At 45.8% G+C, this 14245-nt stretch overlaps 1 protein-coding gene across 6 annotated transcripts in view; it reads left to right on the top strand.

Moving 5' to 3' along the window:
- Nucleotides 1-14245, top strand: part of UBR4 (ubiquitin protein ligase E3 component n-recognin 4) — an 80489-nt gene that overhangs the window by 45610 nt on the left and 20634 nt on the right. For all 6 annotated transcript variants that reach the window (XR_004360620.1, XM_032708756.1, XM_032708757.1 and 3 more), the window contains 21 exons: nucleotides 240-467; nucleotides 566-644; nucleotides 1343-1585; nucleotides 2490-2658; nucleotides 3201-3345; nucleotides 4035-4120; nucleotides 4608-4695; nucleotides 5106-5299; nucleotides 6298-6537; nucleotides 7626-7764; nucleotides 8272-8397; nucleotides 8555-8683; nucleotides 9088-9431; nucleotides 9721-9811; nucleotides 10163-10247; nucleotides 10419-10546; nucleotides 11277-11406; nucleotides 11906-12063; nucleotides 12517-12626; nucleotides 13186-13327; nucleotides 14052-14133. Coding sequence is in view for 5 of the 6 variants with exons in the window: in XM_032708756.1 (XP_032564647.1) it covers nucleotides 240-467; nucleotides 566-644; nucleotides 1343-1585; nucleotides 2490-2658; nucleotides 3201-3345; nucleotides 4035-4120; nucleotides 4608-4695; nucleotides 5106-5299; nucleotides 6298-6537; nucleotides 7626-7764; nucleotides 8272-8397; nucleotides 8555-8683; nucleotides 9088-9431; nucleotides 9721-9811; nucleotides 10163-10247; nucleotides 10419-10546; nucleotides 11277-11406; nucleotides 11906-12063; nucleotides 12517-12626; nucleotides 13186-13327; nucleotides 14052-14133 (3136 nt within the window). In the remaining variant the exon portion in view is untranslated. The remainder of the gene's footprint in view (nucleotides 1-239; nucleotides 468-565; nucleotides 645-1342; nucleotides 1586-2489; nucleotides 2659-3200; nucleotides 3346-4034; nucleotides 4121-4607; nucleotides 4696-5105; nucleotides 5300-6297; nucleotides 6538-7625; nucleotides 7765-8271; nucleotides 8398-8554; nucleotides 8684-9087; nucleotides 9432-9720; nucleotides 9812-10162; nucleotides 10248-10418; nucleotides 10547-11276; nucleotides 11407-11905; nucleotides 12064-12516; nucleotides 12627-13185; nucleotides 13328-14051; nucleotides 14134-14245) is intronic.

Raw genomic sequence — 14245 nt, forward strand, 5'->3', positions numbered from 1 at the left:
CTATTTATTTGAGGTTGTAGATGACAAGGAATGGTTTTCAGCAGTGGTTTCAGGATGCTGCAGTATTGCTGTGCGGTGTTTCTACTGCCTGTGACTTACAGGTGACTGTGAGGTACCTTAAATCTGTTGGATTGGTGAATCCATCTCCCATATCTTTTCTTTTTGGAAGAAAGCACACGTTTTTGTTGGCCAGGTGTTCCCTGGTGAGTCCTGTGCTGACATGGCTGTTCTTTGTGTAGTACTTGATGATCCAGCAGACTCCGTTCGTGCGCCGCCAAGTCCGGAAGCTCCTGCTCTTCATCTGTGGCTCCAAGGATAAGTACCGGCAACTCCGGGACCTCCACACCTTGGACTCCCACGTTCGTGGGATCAAAAAGCTCCTGGAAGAGCAAGGGATTTTCCTTCGAGCCAGCGTGGTGACGGCGAGCTCTGGCTCTGCCCTGCAGTATGACACCTTGATCTCCTTGGTGAGGAGAAGTGCTGCTGTCCCAGGAACAAGGGCGGGTTGTGTTGGTGTGTCGGGAAGGCTGATGGGATGTGTGATCCTGTCCCATTGTCCTTTCAGATGGAGCATTTAAAGGCTTGTGCAGAGATTGCCACACAGCGCACGGTGAACTGGCAGAAGTTCTGCATTAAGGATGACTGTGAGTTCTGTCTCAGGGGGTATTTGAAGGAGCAGAGGGAGGCCTTGGTGTTGTGGTTTGAATCAAGGCATCTCAGATGGGGCAGCTCAGCAGAGAAGGGGAGACACAGCTGAGAGTTTTGAGTAGGACTGAACTGCTTCCAGTACTAATTATCCCAGTGCCCTAATTGCATTTAGTCCTTGGCTAAAGAGCACAATATGGTGTATTGATAACTTACCGGAATAGGAGATCTGTGTTCTCTTCCTTGTGCTGCCATTATTCCAGAGTTTAATTTGGGATGAACCCCTTTACCTTGGTGTACCCACATGTTAGGATTCTGTATTGTAGGGGCAGGAAGGTTCTGTGAGTTTGGTCCTTATGGTCAAAAGATTTTTTGGTTTAGGTTGGGGGTTTTTTGCCTTTTTTTAAAGTCAGGCTTCAATGTCCTGAAGCCGTGTCAGGAGAAGTTTAGGTTGGATCTCAGGAAAAGGTTATTCCCTCAGAGGATGGTTGGCACTGACCAGGCTCTCCAGGGCAGTGGTCACGGCTCCAAGGCTGCCAGAGCTCCAGGAGCATTTGGACAACGCTCTCAGGGACAGGGTGGGATTTTGGGGGTGTCCTGTGCAGGGTCAAGAGTTGGACTTGGTCCTTGTGGATCCCTTCCAGCTCAGGATATTCCATGATTGTAGGATTCAGATATTTTCTTCTTTCCTCCACAGCGGTTCTCTATTTTCTGCTCCAAGTCAGCTTCCTGGTGGATGAAGGAGTGTCTCCAGTTCTCCTGCAGCTGTTGTCTTGTGCTCTGTGTGGCAGCAAAGTGCTGTCTGTGGCTTCATCCTCTGGATCATCAAGTACCTCTTCCACCTCTGCTCCTGCAGCATCAGGCTCTGGGCAGGCGGCAACACAGAGCAAATCCTCCACTAAAAAGAGCAAGAAAGAGGAAAAGGAAAAGGAGCGAGAGGGTGAGCTGTAGCTGGGCCTGTCCTGTGGTGGGTTTAGGGAGGAAGTCTGCTCCTCCCAGCCTCTCTTACTCTGTTTAGAGAGAGCTGCTTTGTCTTGTGGTGATAAATCCCACTGTTGGGGAAGGGTCATGGACTGTGGCACTCACAGGCCACAGCAACAATTAGGAGAGAAGAGCAATTTCACCATATGTAGATGGGAAAGGGGCAAAGATGAAGCTCTGTGCCCTAAGAGTTGGGCTGAAATTGAGTGCTGAGGACTTCCCAACCCCCCCGTGTTTATTAACTTGAATGGGCTTGAAGTTGTCTAATGGAAGTTACTTCATCTAATAATGAAGTAGCTCCCACTTAACCTGCCTGTCCTGGGTTGTAGGAGGCTGAAATGTTCATGAGGATTAAAACAAGTCCTGGAGATGCGCACCCAGTTAGTTCTGCTCTTCAACAATTGTGTTCAGACTTGTTTCCTCTGGCTGCCTTGGAAGCTCTGTTGGAGCCAGGGCTGTTACTTAATGAATATCCACAGTCCTGGGAAAGTAATTAAGCTTTCCTATAAAAGTCATGGGCATAAATTCTGCCTTGGCTTTCCTTCAAGGAACCATTTTGGCTTTCACTATCAGATGGTTCTCTATGAATCGTTTTAGTGCCTCATGGTCAATCCTTTTCTTTTTATTAGGATGTGTAGCACATTTCTCACGTCCTTAGTGGCAAGTTTTCCAGCATTTTTTTCTGTTAGTTGGGAGAACTAGGTTATATTTTTGAAAAAGACGGGAATGTTAAACTTGCTTGATACCCAAAACACAGCAGTTTGTCCCCATTATCCTCTCTCTGTGATGTATAAAATAGGAAAGTGGGCTGACTGTGAGATACTGCATTTATCTTGTTTCTGAAGTGTTCCTTGTACCCGCAGGGGAGGGTTCAGGCAGTCAGGAAGATCAGCTGTGCACAGCTCTGGTGAACCAGTTGAACAAGTTTGCTGACAAGGAGACCCTCATCCAGTTCCTGCGCTGCTTCCTGCTGGAGTCCAACTCCTCCTCGGTGAGGTGGCAGGCCCACTGCCTGGCCCTGCACATCTACAGGTGAGCTGGGGCAGCATGGCCTTGGCAGGCTCAGCTCTGTCCTTGTCCTTGTCTCTTGAAGGAAGCTGGAGCCTGCAGGTTATTGCCTCCCCTGGAATTGCTCCCACCATTTTGCAATTGTTAGTGCCGGAGGTAGAAGTCGTGACTTATTCATGATCAATTTGGTTGTGTTCTGCAAGAAGCATTTTATTCTATCTGCAAAATCTGACTCCTCACATGTGCTGGAGTAGGTGTTTGTGGGCAAGTGGACTTCTGAGGCAGATGCAGACTCATACAGTTAAAAAGTTGGGAGTTATTTAGGCAAAGACACTTCAAGGTGCTGAACTCCTTCAGAACTCAGTTCGGTTGTTGCAAGACAGCTGCTTTCATTTTGGAGTGCTAGAAAACAACTGGTTTCAAGGAGTGATGGGATTTAACTCTGTTAACTAATAATAATCCCCAGGTTTGGTGAACTGTAGTTTGTGTTTTCCTTTTGCACGAGATCTTGTGCCATGTTATACACCTGTCTTCAGGAGCCTGATTATCTGTAATCCTTTCAACAGGAACTCCAACAAGTCTCAGCAGGAATTGCTGTTGGATCTCATGTGGTCAATCTGGCCAGAACTTCCAGCTTATGGAAGAAAGGCTGCCCAGTTTGTAGATCTCCTGGGATACTTCTCTTTGAAAACACAGCAGACTGAGAAAAAGGTACTGTCATTCAAGAAAGGAGGTGCAGCATCCCAGGTCCTGCATCAACATAATTCACAGGAATTTTTGGTACCGCTGGGACAGATTTTCTGTCAGAAGAGCTTCTGGTGGAAATTTTTTTGTTCCTAAAATTTGAATTTTAGAAAAGGCGGGATCCTTAAAAAAAATGAGGAATGTGAATTTTTTTATTTTATTGCTTTGATGTTTTTGGTGTTTTTAGGATGAAAATGGTGTTGATGGGTTTTTTATTTACTGAGGAGAAAATTTCTTTCCCACAGGAAGCCTTTGTGGGAAAATACATTTATCTGCCAGCTCCAGTTTATAGATTTTCAGTGTTGCAAATCCTAGAGATCTTTTGAAACCATAATTTTTGAGCAAAGGAAGGGGTGGCATTTCTTAAAAGACCAGTGGATTTGAGAACAAATAATTTAGACTCATTGAATGTGGGTGTTTAAATTCGAATGCTGTTCAAATCTTGGCAGGCATTTGCAGTGATTGGCTGACAGCACTGTTGTTGTGGTACAAGTCTAATTTTAGGATCTATCACATTCCTGGGTAATGATTTAACCACATAAATTCCTGTGTGCATCTTCTGGGGGACCAGGAACGCCACAAGATGAGGAATATTTTTTGTCTTTGTAGCAATAAAACAATGTTGAGAAGACAGTATTTTCCTTATTGTATTTCAGTTGAAGGAATATTCCCAAAAGGCCGTGGAGATTCTCCGGACTCAAAACCACATTCTCACCAACCACCCGAACTCCAACATTTACAAGTGAGCTCCTTTTGCCTTTGATCTGTGTCACTAGGGAGCTGTGATCCATGGGGACACAGAGTTCTGCTAATGCAATGGTGGTGCTGGATGGAGCCCTGCTGAGATTCCATGTCTGCTGCAGCTGGGCTTGGGAGAACAACAGGATCCTTTCTGCCAGCTGAAAAACCTGACATTCTGTGCCCCGTCAGCAGAGCTTGGCTTTAGCTTTTTTGCTTTCATTGTCAGTAAATTATAAAATATTAGGACCGCCTGGTAAATAGAGATTTGCAGAATTAAGTGTTGTGCTCTTAGTCCTACCTTGGCAGTTAATAACTACATCAAAAATGCTGCCAGTGACAAATGATTTTCGATGTGATTTATATTGTAACACTTCTGTTACCCAGGCTGGGACCTGTAGGGAAATTAAAGCAATTCTGATTTGATGGCATGTGTTTCAAACTCAGCAAGCACCAAATTCCATATATCAGTGTTGTTCTCCTCATTCCAGCACACTGTCTGGGCTCGTGGAATTCGATGGCTATTACCTGGAGAGCGATCCTTGCCTTGTCTGCAACAATCCGGAGGTGCCCTTTTGTGTGAGTAACCATGGAATCATAGTCATGGAATATCCTGAGTTGGAAAGGACCCACAGGGACCCTCCAGTCCAGCTCCAGGGGGGGGAGAGCACACAGGACACCCCAACATCCCACCTTGTCCCTGAGAGTGTTGTGCAAACACTCCCTGAGTTCTGGCAGCCTTGGGGCCATCACCGCTGCCCTGGGGAGCCTGTTCAGTGCCCAGCCACCCTCTGGGTGAAGAACCTTTTCTTGAGATCCAACCTCACCCTCCCCTGACACAGCTCCAGTCATCCTGCACGACACTGGCAGTAAGTGCTTTCTTAAAGCCTTTCCAGTGGTAGGGATCCCAACCATTTACAGGCGTCATTCACTGTACTCCTGAGGTTTTGGGGTGTTCTCATATTGCCTCTGTGTCCTTGTCCCCTCAGTACATCAAGCTCTCCTCCATCAAAGTGGACACACGGTACACGACCACCCAGCAGGTGGTGAAGCTCATTGGCAGCCACACCATCAGCAAGGTGACAGTGAAGATTGGGGACCTCAAACGAACCAAAATGGTCCGAACCATCAATCTCTACTACAACAACAGGACAGTCCAGGCCATAGTGGAGCTGAAAAACAAGTATGTTCACCCATGTTTTTGTGTGCAACCTCTGAATTTGACATTACGATTCCCATTGAGGTACCTTTCGCTTCTTGTTTTTCCTAAGGTTCCTTGGACAGTTCCTCATCACTCTCAGCCCACATTGGGTGGGATTGTTCTGAATCTCCTACAATTTTTGAAAAAAATCCTCTGAAGCTTGAAAAATGCCTACAAAATTTGTGGATTTCAATTTCTACGGGCTCAGTTTTAAGCACCTAAATGCCTATAAAATTGTTGTGTAGTTTGAACCCAAAAAGGATTTGGACATTGCAGCATGTCCAGGAATGCCGAAAGCGTTAACATTGTTTGAAGCCACAGAGTAGAATTAAAATTAAAAGTTGGATGGTCTCACTCTCAGTTCTGCTTTACCCACCAAAAATGGCTTCTTTTCAATACACTGCTCAGTCTGGAGCCAGTCCTGCTTATATGCTTTCCCTTCTTACTTCTCGAGATGTTCTCACCAGAATCAGATCGCTCTGGCTTAGGGATTAATCTGTGCCTGCCACTTATTGCTTATTTGAAGTCTTAATCCTCTGTGACATCACGAGTGGCTGCTGTGGAGAGGATTATGATGTCACAAAGAGAGGATTCTGACTTCAGGTTGAGAATAAGCACTGGGAGCAGATGAGATCTTTAAGAAATAAATATCCTGTTTTCATGCAAATGTCCTTACTAATAAAAAAATGGAGGTGAAAATCCCTAGAAAATGTCTGTAGAATTAAAGTTTTTCCATGAGGCATCAACAGCTCTTTAATCCCAAAGTCTCTCTCTATGAAGAGGATAAAGGCTTAAAATGTATTTCTGGCTACATACCATGTCAATACAGAAACTAAGGAAACGAATCCTAGAACTGCTCTCCATTCATCCCTTTTAAAGTAGATTTGGAGCCGAGACGGTTGCATTTGGCTTCTCTTCACATGTGGGCAGGGAAGGAACTTCCCCCTGGAAAACCACACCACTTCCTTTCCCTTTTCCAGGCCGGCTCGTTGGCACAAAGCTAAGAAAGTGCAGCTGACCCCGGGCCAGACAGAGGTGAAGATCGATTTACCGCTGCCCATCGTGGCCTCCAACCTGATGATTGAATTTGCTGATTTCTATGAGAACTACCAGGCATCCACCGAGACCCTGCAGTGCCCCCGGTGCAGTGCGTCCGTCCCGGCCAACCCGGGTGTGTGCGGCAACTGTGGGGAGAACGTGTACCAGTGCCACAAGTGCAGGTGTGTCCCCCTCCTTCCTCCCCACACAGCCCTTGCCAGAGCCTTCATGCCCATGTTGGATGTTCAACAAAACCCTCCCTGCTATTTAAATCCATGATTCTGGTTAATAAAAGCACACGATCAAATTAGTGGAGAAGTATAAAACAGGCTTACAGGGATTTAATGTTAATACAGACTAACAAAGGGAACCCGAAACCACAGTATGAAGGGAGCATAGAAGTTTCAGGTCAAGACCTCAGAAGTTCAAACCAGAGAATTCCCAGGAGGAGGTTGGTTTTGGCCTGGCTGGATATGAGGATGGAGTTCAGTACAGGATTGCAGGGGGTTCCCTCCAGGACCCCTTGCTCAGTGCTGGACAGACAGTGCTATTCAGGGCTTTTGTTGTGCTCTCCTCATTCAGAGCACTCTCAGGGGTAATCTACTGTGTTCTATACACACTTCCACTACAGGGTTAGAAATCCTTCACTTTTGTCAGTTTCGTCTCTTTATCCGATATCTCTCCTCCCCTTATTGTTATCCCATATTCCTCTCTAAATTTTATGAGATTCAAGGTGTTCAGCAAGTTCTTTCCATAGGTCAGGTGATTACTGATATATGGAAAGGTTTCCACATCCCTTCCTGGATTATAGGAGTTACAAATTGGTCTCTGTCCTGCTGATCTGGTCTGCAGGGGATAATTATGCTGCAGCTGGTCCCACTGCAACTGGGTAAGGAGTGAAAACACTGAAAACCCAGACCTTACAAACCAAAACGGTTCCTTTTATCTGTGCTCTCCTAAAGGACACAGTGCCCCAGGCTGATGTTCTGCTGGGAATGACTGTCATTCAAGCAGAATTGTTGGGAACAAATTCACATCTGTTTCTGCTTTTTCCAGCCAGAATGTGACACTGCTGTAAGGATTTTTTTGTTGCCTGATTTGTAGGTTTTGATTTTCATGGACCTCATGTATTTCACTTCCCCAGGGCAGTTTGGTCACTTAGATGTTTTAAGAGTCACCTGTTTGTTTTTACCAGCGTCTGTTCAGAGTTGAGTTTATTGCCTCAGTTAAGTTGAGCTGCATGTTTTGACCTTCCTGGCTTGCCTTTCAGGTCCATTAACTATGATGAGAAGGATCCTTTCCTGTGCAATGCCTGTGGGTTCTGTAAATACGCTCGCTTTGACTTCATGCTCTATGCCAAGCCTTGCTGTGCAGTGGATCCCATTGAAAATGAGGAGGATCGAAAGAAGGTGAGACTAAGAGCAGGTTCATCAATGAAATGCTGTAGGTCTTGGTCAGGGCAGCAGCGTGGGCACATCAGAGGTCCATCCCTCTTGGAGCACCTTGAGAAGCAGTGTTCCTTCAGGGCTTCTCACTGACTAATGCATTCCTTATTTGTTGTCTTGCTCCACCAAATAAGTAATTCTTCAAGAGACGTTATTCAGTGCTTCACTTATAAACCCTCTAGCACTGCATCTCTTTGCCTAGCTGTAGAAGGGGATGAATTTGGGTTGCACTGTTTGCTTCACCGACCCACCTGAGCAGCTCTGCTAAGGGATGAAGAGCCCACTGCACTGTGTGTCCTGTCCCAAAGGATTAGTGTGCTCATTGTGGTGTCAGCAGAGTGGTTCTCGTGGCAGGGTGCAGGGTCACCATTTATTTATGTTTTTCCCATAGAAAGACAAAAGAAACAGAAGACTTGGAGCTTTGTGGTTGTAGTTCTGAATATAAAATAACCTTTCCTTTTTTCTTCTTAGGCAGTAACAAATATCAACACCCTCCTGGACAAGGCTGACAGGGTGTATCACCAGCTCATGGGACACCGACCGCAGCTGGAAAACCTGCTGTGTAAAGTGAACGAGGCAGCTCCTGAAAAACCCCAGGTAACAAGGGGCAGGTGGAGTCTGCACTGATCTCCAGGCTAGTGCCACACTGGCCTTTACACTGCCAAAGGTCCTTGCCTTGGATGCTGCTCTGAAATAGTTATTTTTGTGTGTAGCCTTCATATATGATTCCTTTTTGTTTTGCCTTCTGTTCCAGGATGAGTCTGGAAGCAGTGGAGGGATAAGTTCTACCTCAGCGAGTGTGAATAGGTACATACTCCAGTTAGCCCAGGAGTACTGTGGTGACTGCAAGAACTCTTTTGATGAACTTTCCAAAATCATCCAGGTGTGATGTTCTTTGATTTGAATTTGGGTCGTGGGTTAATCAGAAATCAGGATGTTGCCACTCTGCATTTAATAATATTAACAAGAAGTGATCAGCTGTGTATTTTCAGGGAAATAATTAAATGGTCATTTCTGAACGTTGTGGTTACCATTAGTGGATTTATCACATTTTCAGTGTTACACTGCATGTAATATAGACAACACAGCAGATAACTGGGAGTTAGGCTGATATTTCCAGCAGATTTCCCAAATCTGCCATTGCCGTGAAGGATTTCAAGTTTGGAGATACTTGGTTAAAAATGCTTCTTCACAAAATATACAGTGAAAATAACCTGTGAATGGAATTAACAAATTAACAAGTATGTGCTGCCTCACTACTCCCCAACTCCTTCTCTGTGTTTCCAGAAAGTGTTTGCCTCTCGGAAGGAACTCCTGGAATACGATCTCCAGCAGAGAGAGGCGGCGACCAAGTCGTCACGAAGCACCGTGCAGCCCACGTTCACTGCCAGCCAGTACCGTGCCTTGTCTGTCCTGGGCTGTGGCCACACGTCATCCACGAAATGCTACGGCTGTGCCTCGGCTGTCACGGAGCACTGCATCACCCTGCTTCGGGCCCTGGCCACCAACTCTGCCATCAGGCACATCCTGGTGTCCCAGGGCCTCATCCGGGAGCTCTTCGACTACAACTTGCGCCGGGGCGCAGCCACGATGAGGGAGGAGGTCCGGCAGCTCATGTGCCTTCTGACCAGGTTAGAGATGCTTCAGCTCTGGAAAACCTCATCCTTGTCAATACACGATAAAGAAGGAGTAACTTTATAAGGGAGTTATCTTAGAATCATGGAATCTCAGACTGGTTTGGGTTGGAAGGCGCCCTAAAGACCACCTAGTCCCAACTGCCTGCCATGGGCGTATTTTACATCAACAAACTACACTCCAGCTCTTTGTACATTTGTTATTGGCTAAGCTGAAGTCCCAGGAGCTTTTGGTATTTAGTACAAGCACAGCATAACAGTGTTCTCTTTCTCCTTCTGCAATTAGGGACAATCCAGAGGCCACACAGCAAATGAATGACTTAATCATTGGGAAGGTTTCTGCAGCTCTGAAGGGACACTGGGCAAATCCAGACTTGGTGAGTGACTCCAGTGTTTTCATGTTTCTTTTTTCTGTCCCTCTGCACTGCTGGTGTATTCTAATTATACATGTTCTCTCTTACGGTCTGTTTGTAAGAAAAAAATTGGAGCCTTGATAGGAAATAAGATAAATGTCAGAGTAGAGCACAAAATTATGTGATTACGAACATGCTCAAGTTTCCTCATGAAGTTCTGCCCGGCTTGGCTTGCAGCTCTCAAACAATCACCTCAAATGGGCATGGGATTAAATTTTTTTAGATCCATGTGTTTTGAGCCTGTGGTTTTTACCTATCAGAAGGCAAAAAGGGCTGGGGCATCACCAACACTTTGAACACGTGTCTGTGTTCCAGGCTAGCAGCCTCCAGTATGAAATGCTGCTGCTCACAGATTCCATCTCCAAGGAGGACAGTTGCTGGGAACTTCGGCTGCGCTGTGGTGAGTTCAAGTGACCACTGTGAAAGGTGTATTTTACAGTGCTGTGCCCAGGTCCAGGCACTGTAGTGAGATTTCTAACTCTGGACACATTTAATGTGCTATATAGAACTGTAGATGTGTGAACTATTTGCAGATCTCAGAGTGGAATGAACATTTCTGTCTGTCTTTCAGCTCTCAGCCTCTTCCTGATGGCAGTGAACATCAAGACTCCAGTGGTTGTTGAAAACATCACCCTCATGTGCCTGCGCATTCTTCAAAAGCTCATCAAGCCACCTGCTCCAACGAGCAAGAAAAACAAGGTACTGCCTTAGATGCTGAGCAAAGCATCTGAGAATTTACTGATTAAAGTCTGGCACTGAGCTCAGTGATTAATTACTTTGTGAGGAGGCCAGGGCTTGCTTTTCCTGGTCATGACTACAAGGGAAATGCAAGCCCTGTGACTTCTGTCTTTGCAGACTGCAGATTACAGGTGACAGCTTTCCATTTTTTATTGGTTTTTGCTGACTTTGACCACTACTGTTCAAACCCAGGCTTTGCTTTTTTCCCCTCAGATCTGAGGCAAGGGGAAAGAGCTACTTCAAAGCTACAGCTTGGTTACTTTGGGCAAGTTTTTAGTGCTTTCAGCAGCTTGTACAATCAAGTACCTAAACATGATAGAAGTACTTTTGTCTCAGATTTTTTAATACAGAGCTACATTCTGATAAAAATATATCGAGCTACATTCTGATAAAAATATATCGATTGGTGGTTTCTTCATTGTAATTTAGATAAGATTTGCAGGAGAGAAGGTATGTTTCTGCTGCGATTTGGCTGTCTGACAATCACAGATGGATGTCAGAGATGGGTTTACTGGTATTTCAATAGGAACTGGAATGGGGCATCTCTTAGTTCATCGTTAACAGACCCTGCTGTTGTCCAGAGCTGCATTTACCTCTTCATGGCACAACCCCAGTGATTGACCTACAGGAGTTACTCTTTGAGAACAGTCTGTAGTTTTCTGAGTAATCACAGAGCTTTTTTGTTTATTAGGATGTGCCTGTGGATGCTCTCACCACTGTGAAACCTTACAGCAATGAAATCCATGCACAGGCTCAGCTGTGGCTCAAGAGGGACCCCAAAGCATCGTATGAAGCTTGGAAAAAGTGCCTCCCTGCCAGAGGTAGTTCTGTGCTTTTAACTTGCAGTTTTGGGAAGGAATATGTGTGTCCCTCCAGGTTTAATTAGGAATGGTGTTGGCTTTTGTCCCGTGACATCTGATCCCATCTTCACGTGCAGCTGGGTAGTCCCCAGAGTTTGTAGCACTGACTTTTCCAGGCTGTGTTGCTCAGACCCTAAGCAGAAAGTGCTCTGAAAATAATCAGGGAAATGTAAAAACTGAAACTTGTTGCTTATTTAAATTGACACCAGCCAAATGGAAAGCTGGTTGAATTCCCTGAGAGATCCTGGGATTTGCATCTGGCTTGGAATTGAGCATGGCTTCACACAACAGTGAAAATGGCAGCAGAAAGAGATAGGAAGCCACTCAGCTTTCCAGCTGGAGTTTGGAGAATTTCAGTAAGATAAAAATACACTGGAAGTCTGATAGGAATTATGACAGTTACAACAGTTTGCAGTTTATAGCTGCTGACAGTTCTCTTGGGCTGTGCTCAATATTGCAGGTGTAGATGCCAACGGGAAATCTCCCAGCAAAGCTGAGCTTCACCAGCTCTACTTGTCAGAAAAATACGTCTGGAAATGGAAACAGTTCATGAGTCGCCGTGGGAAGAGAACCTGCCCTCTGGATCTCAAGCTGGGACACAACAATTGGCTGCGACAGGTAAACGTAGCTGAGAAGTCCCGTGGGCAGAGTTGACAGAGCGTTGGTAGTTTGCTGCAGCTCATGTGCAGGGTTATTTGGGGAGGCTGTAACTCACTACCTCTAATTCCAAGTCAGATTTGGAGCTTTCTTCCCTTAAAAATACTACATCAAATATTTAACTGGAAGTCTGCATGTCCTTAAAGTCTGAAACTTTAATCTCCACGGTGCTCCTCCCTGCCTAATCAACTGCATTTTGGAGGGTCCTGGGCAAAAATGTTTCTTTTTGTGTGTGTGGATTAGCACATCAGCCACACAATGCATTATCTAAACATTTTGGTGGTAGTATCAAGTGTTTGAAGAACAAGAAAATGCTGCCACCAAGTCACCAAACAGCTCTAGTGTGTGCAGTGCCTTTTTGATAAGCTATCTGTGCACATCAAACTGCTGTGGTATTTTCCTACCCTTGCCCAGGTGCTGTTCACTCCTGCCACACAGGCTGCCAGACAGGCTGCCTGCACCATCGTGGAGGCTCTGGCCACCATCCCCAGCCGAAAGCAGCAGGTCCTCGATCTCCTCACCAGGTATTTCTGTGCTGCCACCCTTGGCTCCAGGATTGGCCTTCTCTGGTTCCCATGAGAATCTCTCCCTTCTTCCAGCCTTTCTCACATCTCTCCCTTGTATAACTGTATATACCTTGTATACCTTGGGTTCACAGGTCTTTTTGAGCTGGATTTTAAGGCTTAATTAGCTGGGAGGGTGTAGATTTAGGGAGACTTTTTTTTTTTTGCTGCCTGGCAATAAGCTGTTGCAGTTCTGTACTTTCTCCAAAATTAAGCAGCTGGTGTTCAGCTGTTTGGACAACATTTTCTCTGCCTCTTGGACAGCAAAATAATAAGGTGAACTCTCTTCCAGTTCCTGTGACATAACTTAAACCAGCTGATGCTATAGCACAGTTGGGGAGCTCTTTTTGGGACAAAATACCAATTTATCCTGCAAGTAATGAATATCAGTGATGGTGTTAGGAAGGACAACAGGGAGGATGGATTTCTGGAGGCTTTTTCTTTCTTTCCACAGTGTCTTTAAGCTGGAATGCCCCTTGTTACTGTGAAATGGTTGTCAGCTTGTGTTTCTCTTTCCCAGCTACCTGGATGAGCTGAGCATTGCTGGTGAATGTGCTGCTGAGTACTTGGCCCTTTACCAGAAACTCATCAAACCTGCCCACTGGAAGGTCTACCTGGCAGCCAGGGGGGTTCTGCCCTATATTGGCAGCCTCATCACCAAGGTGTGGACTTGTGTGGGGGAACTGACCTGCTAGTTTGGCTTTTATTGCTTTGAAATCTTCATCTCTTTGTTCAGTGCCCTGTTGCTGACCCTACCAGGGTTTTGAAGTTCACACCTCAGTGCTGTTACCTCTGAACAGGAGCCACAGAGGTTTTAACCCCAGCTTTAGAATTCCTCAGCACTTTAATGAACTTCTCTGGGGACTCTGCTGAGGGGTATAGATATTGCTGCACTGCCTTGGCACCGGCTCTGAACTGGAAGCCGTTGTCCAACTGCAAGGCTGGACTCCAAAAGCCTTTAAAGACAGGGGAGGATTAGGTGTACTACCGTTCCTGGAGTGGGAATTACAGCCTATTGGAGAAGCAGCACATTTAATTTGCAGTGTTCAGAGTAGTGGGAGTTTCCTGTGGGGATCTCTGGTGCACTCCAAAGAGGCAGGTAACACTTTCCATGTCAGTGGTGGCCTTGAGTCCATGATGGAGGCCACCAGAGCCAAGCAGTGGTAGTAGGCAGGTGCAGGGAGAAAATAAGGAGGTTATTTGGGGTGGTTTTCCCTCCTATCCCCTTTCCCTCCCCACTGCTGCGTTGCAATTCTGCTTTCCCTGTGACTGGCTCTGTTTCTGTGCTGGGTTCCTTTGCACCCTCTGTTAGACACTCACCAATCATGACTGGCATTGCAGTTTCTTGCTCTAATTTCTATTAACTATAATGTTAATTGTTTTCAGGAAATAGCTCGTTTACTTGCCTTGGAGGAAGCAACACTCAGCACTGATTTGCAGCAGGGATATGCCTTGAAGAGTCTCACAGGTATTTGGTGGCACCAACACGAGTCCTGCAGCAGGATTAGGGTTGGGGTGATCCTTATTCTGTACCAACATGTAGCAGAATTTCAAAGAGATGTGATTCACTGTGTTGCAAT

The sequence above is a fragment of the Chiroxiphia lanceolata genome, chromosome 22, assembly GCF_009829145.1.
Source record: "Chiroxiphia lanceolata isolate bChiLan1 chromosome 22, bChiLan1.pri, whole genome shotgun sequence".
NCBI lineage: Eukaryota > Metazoa > Chordata > Aves > Passeriformes > Pipridae > Chiroxiphia > Chiroxiphia lanceolata.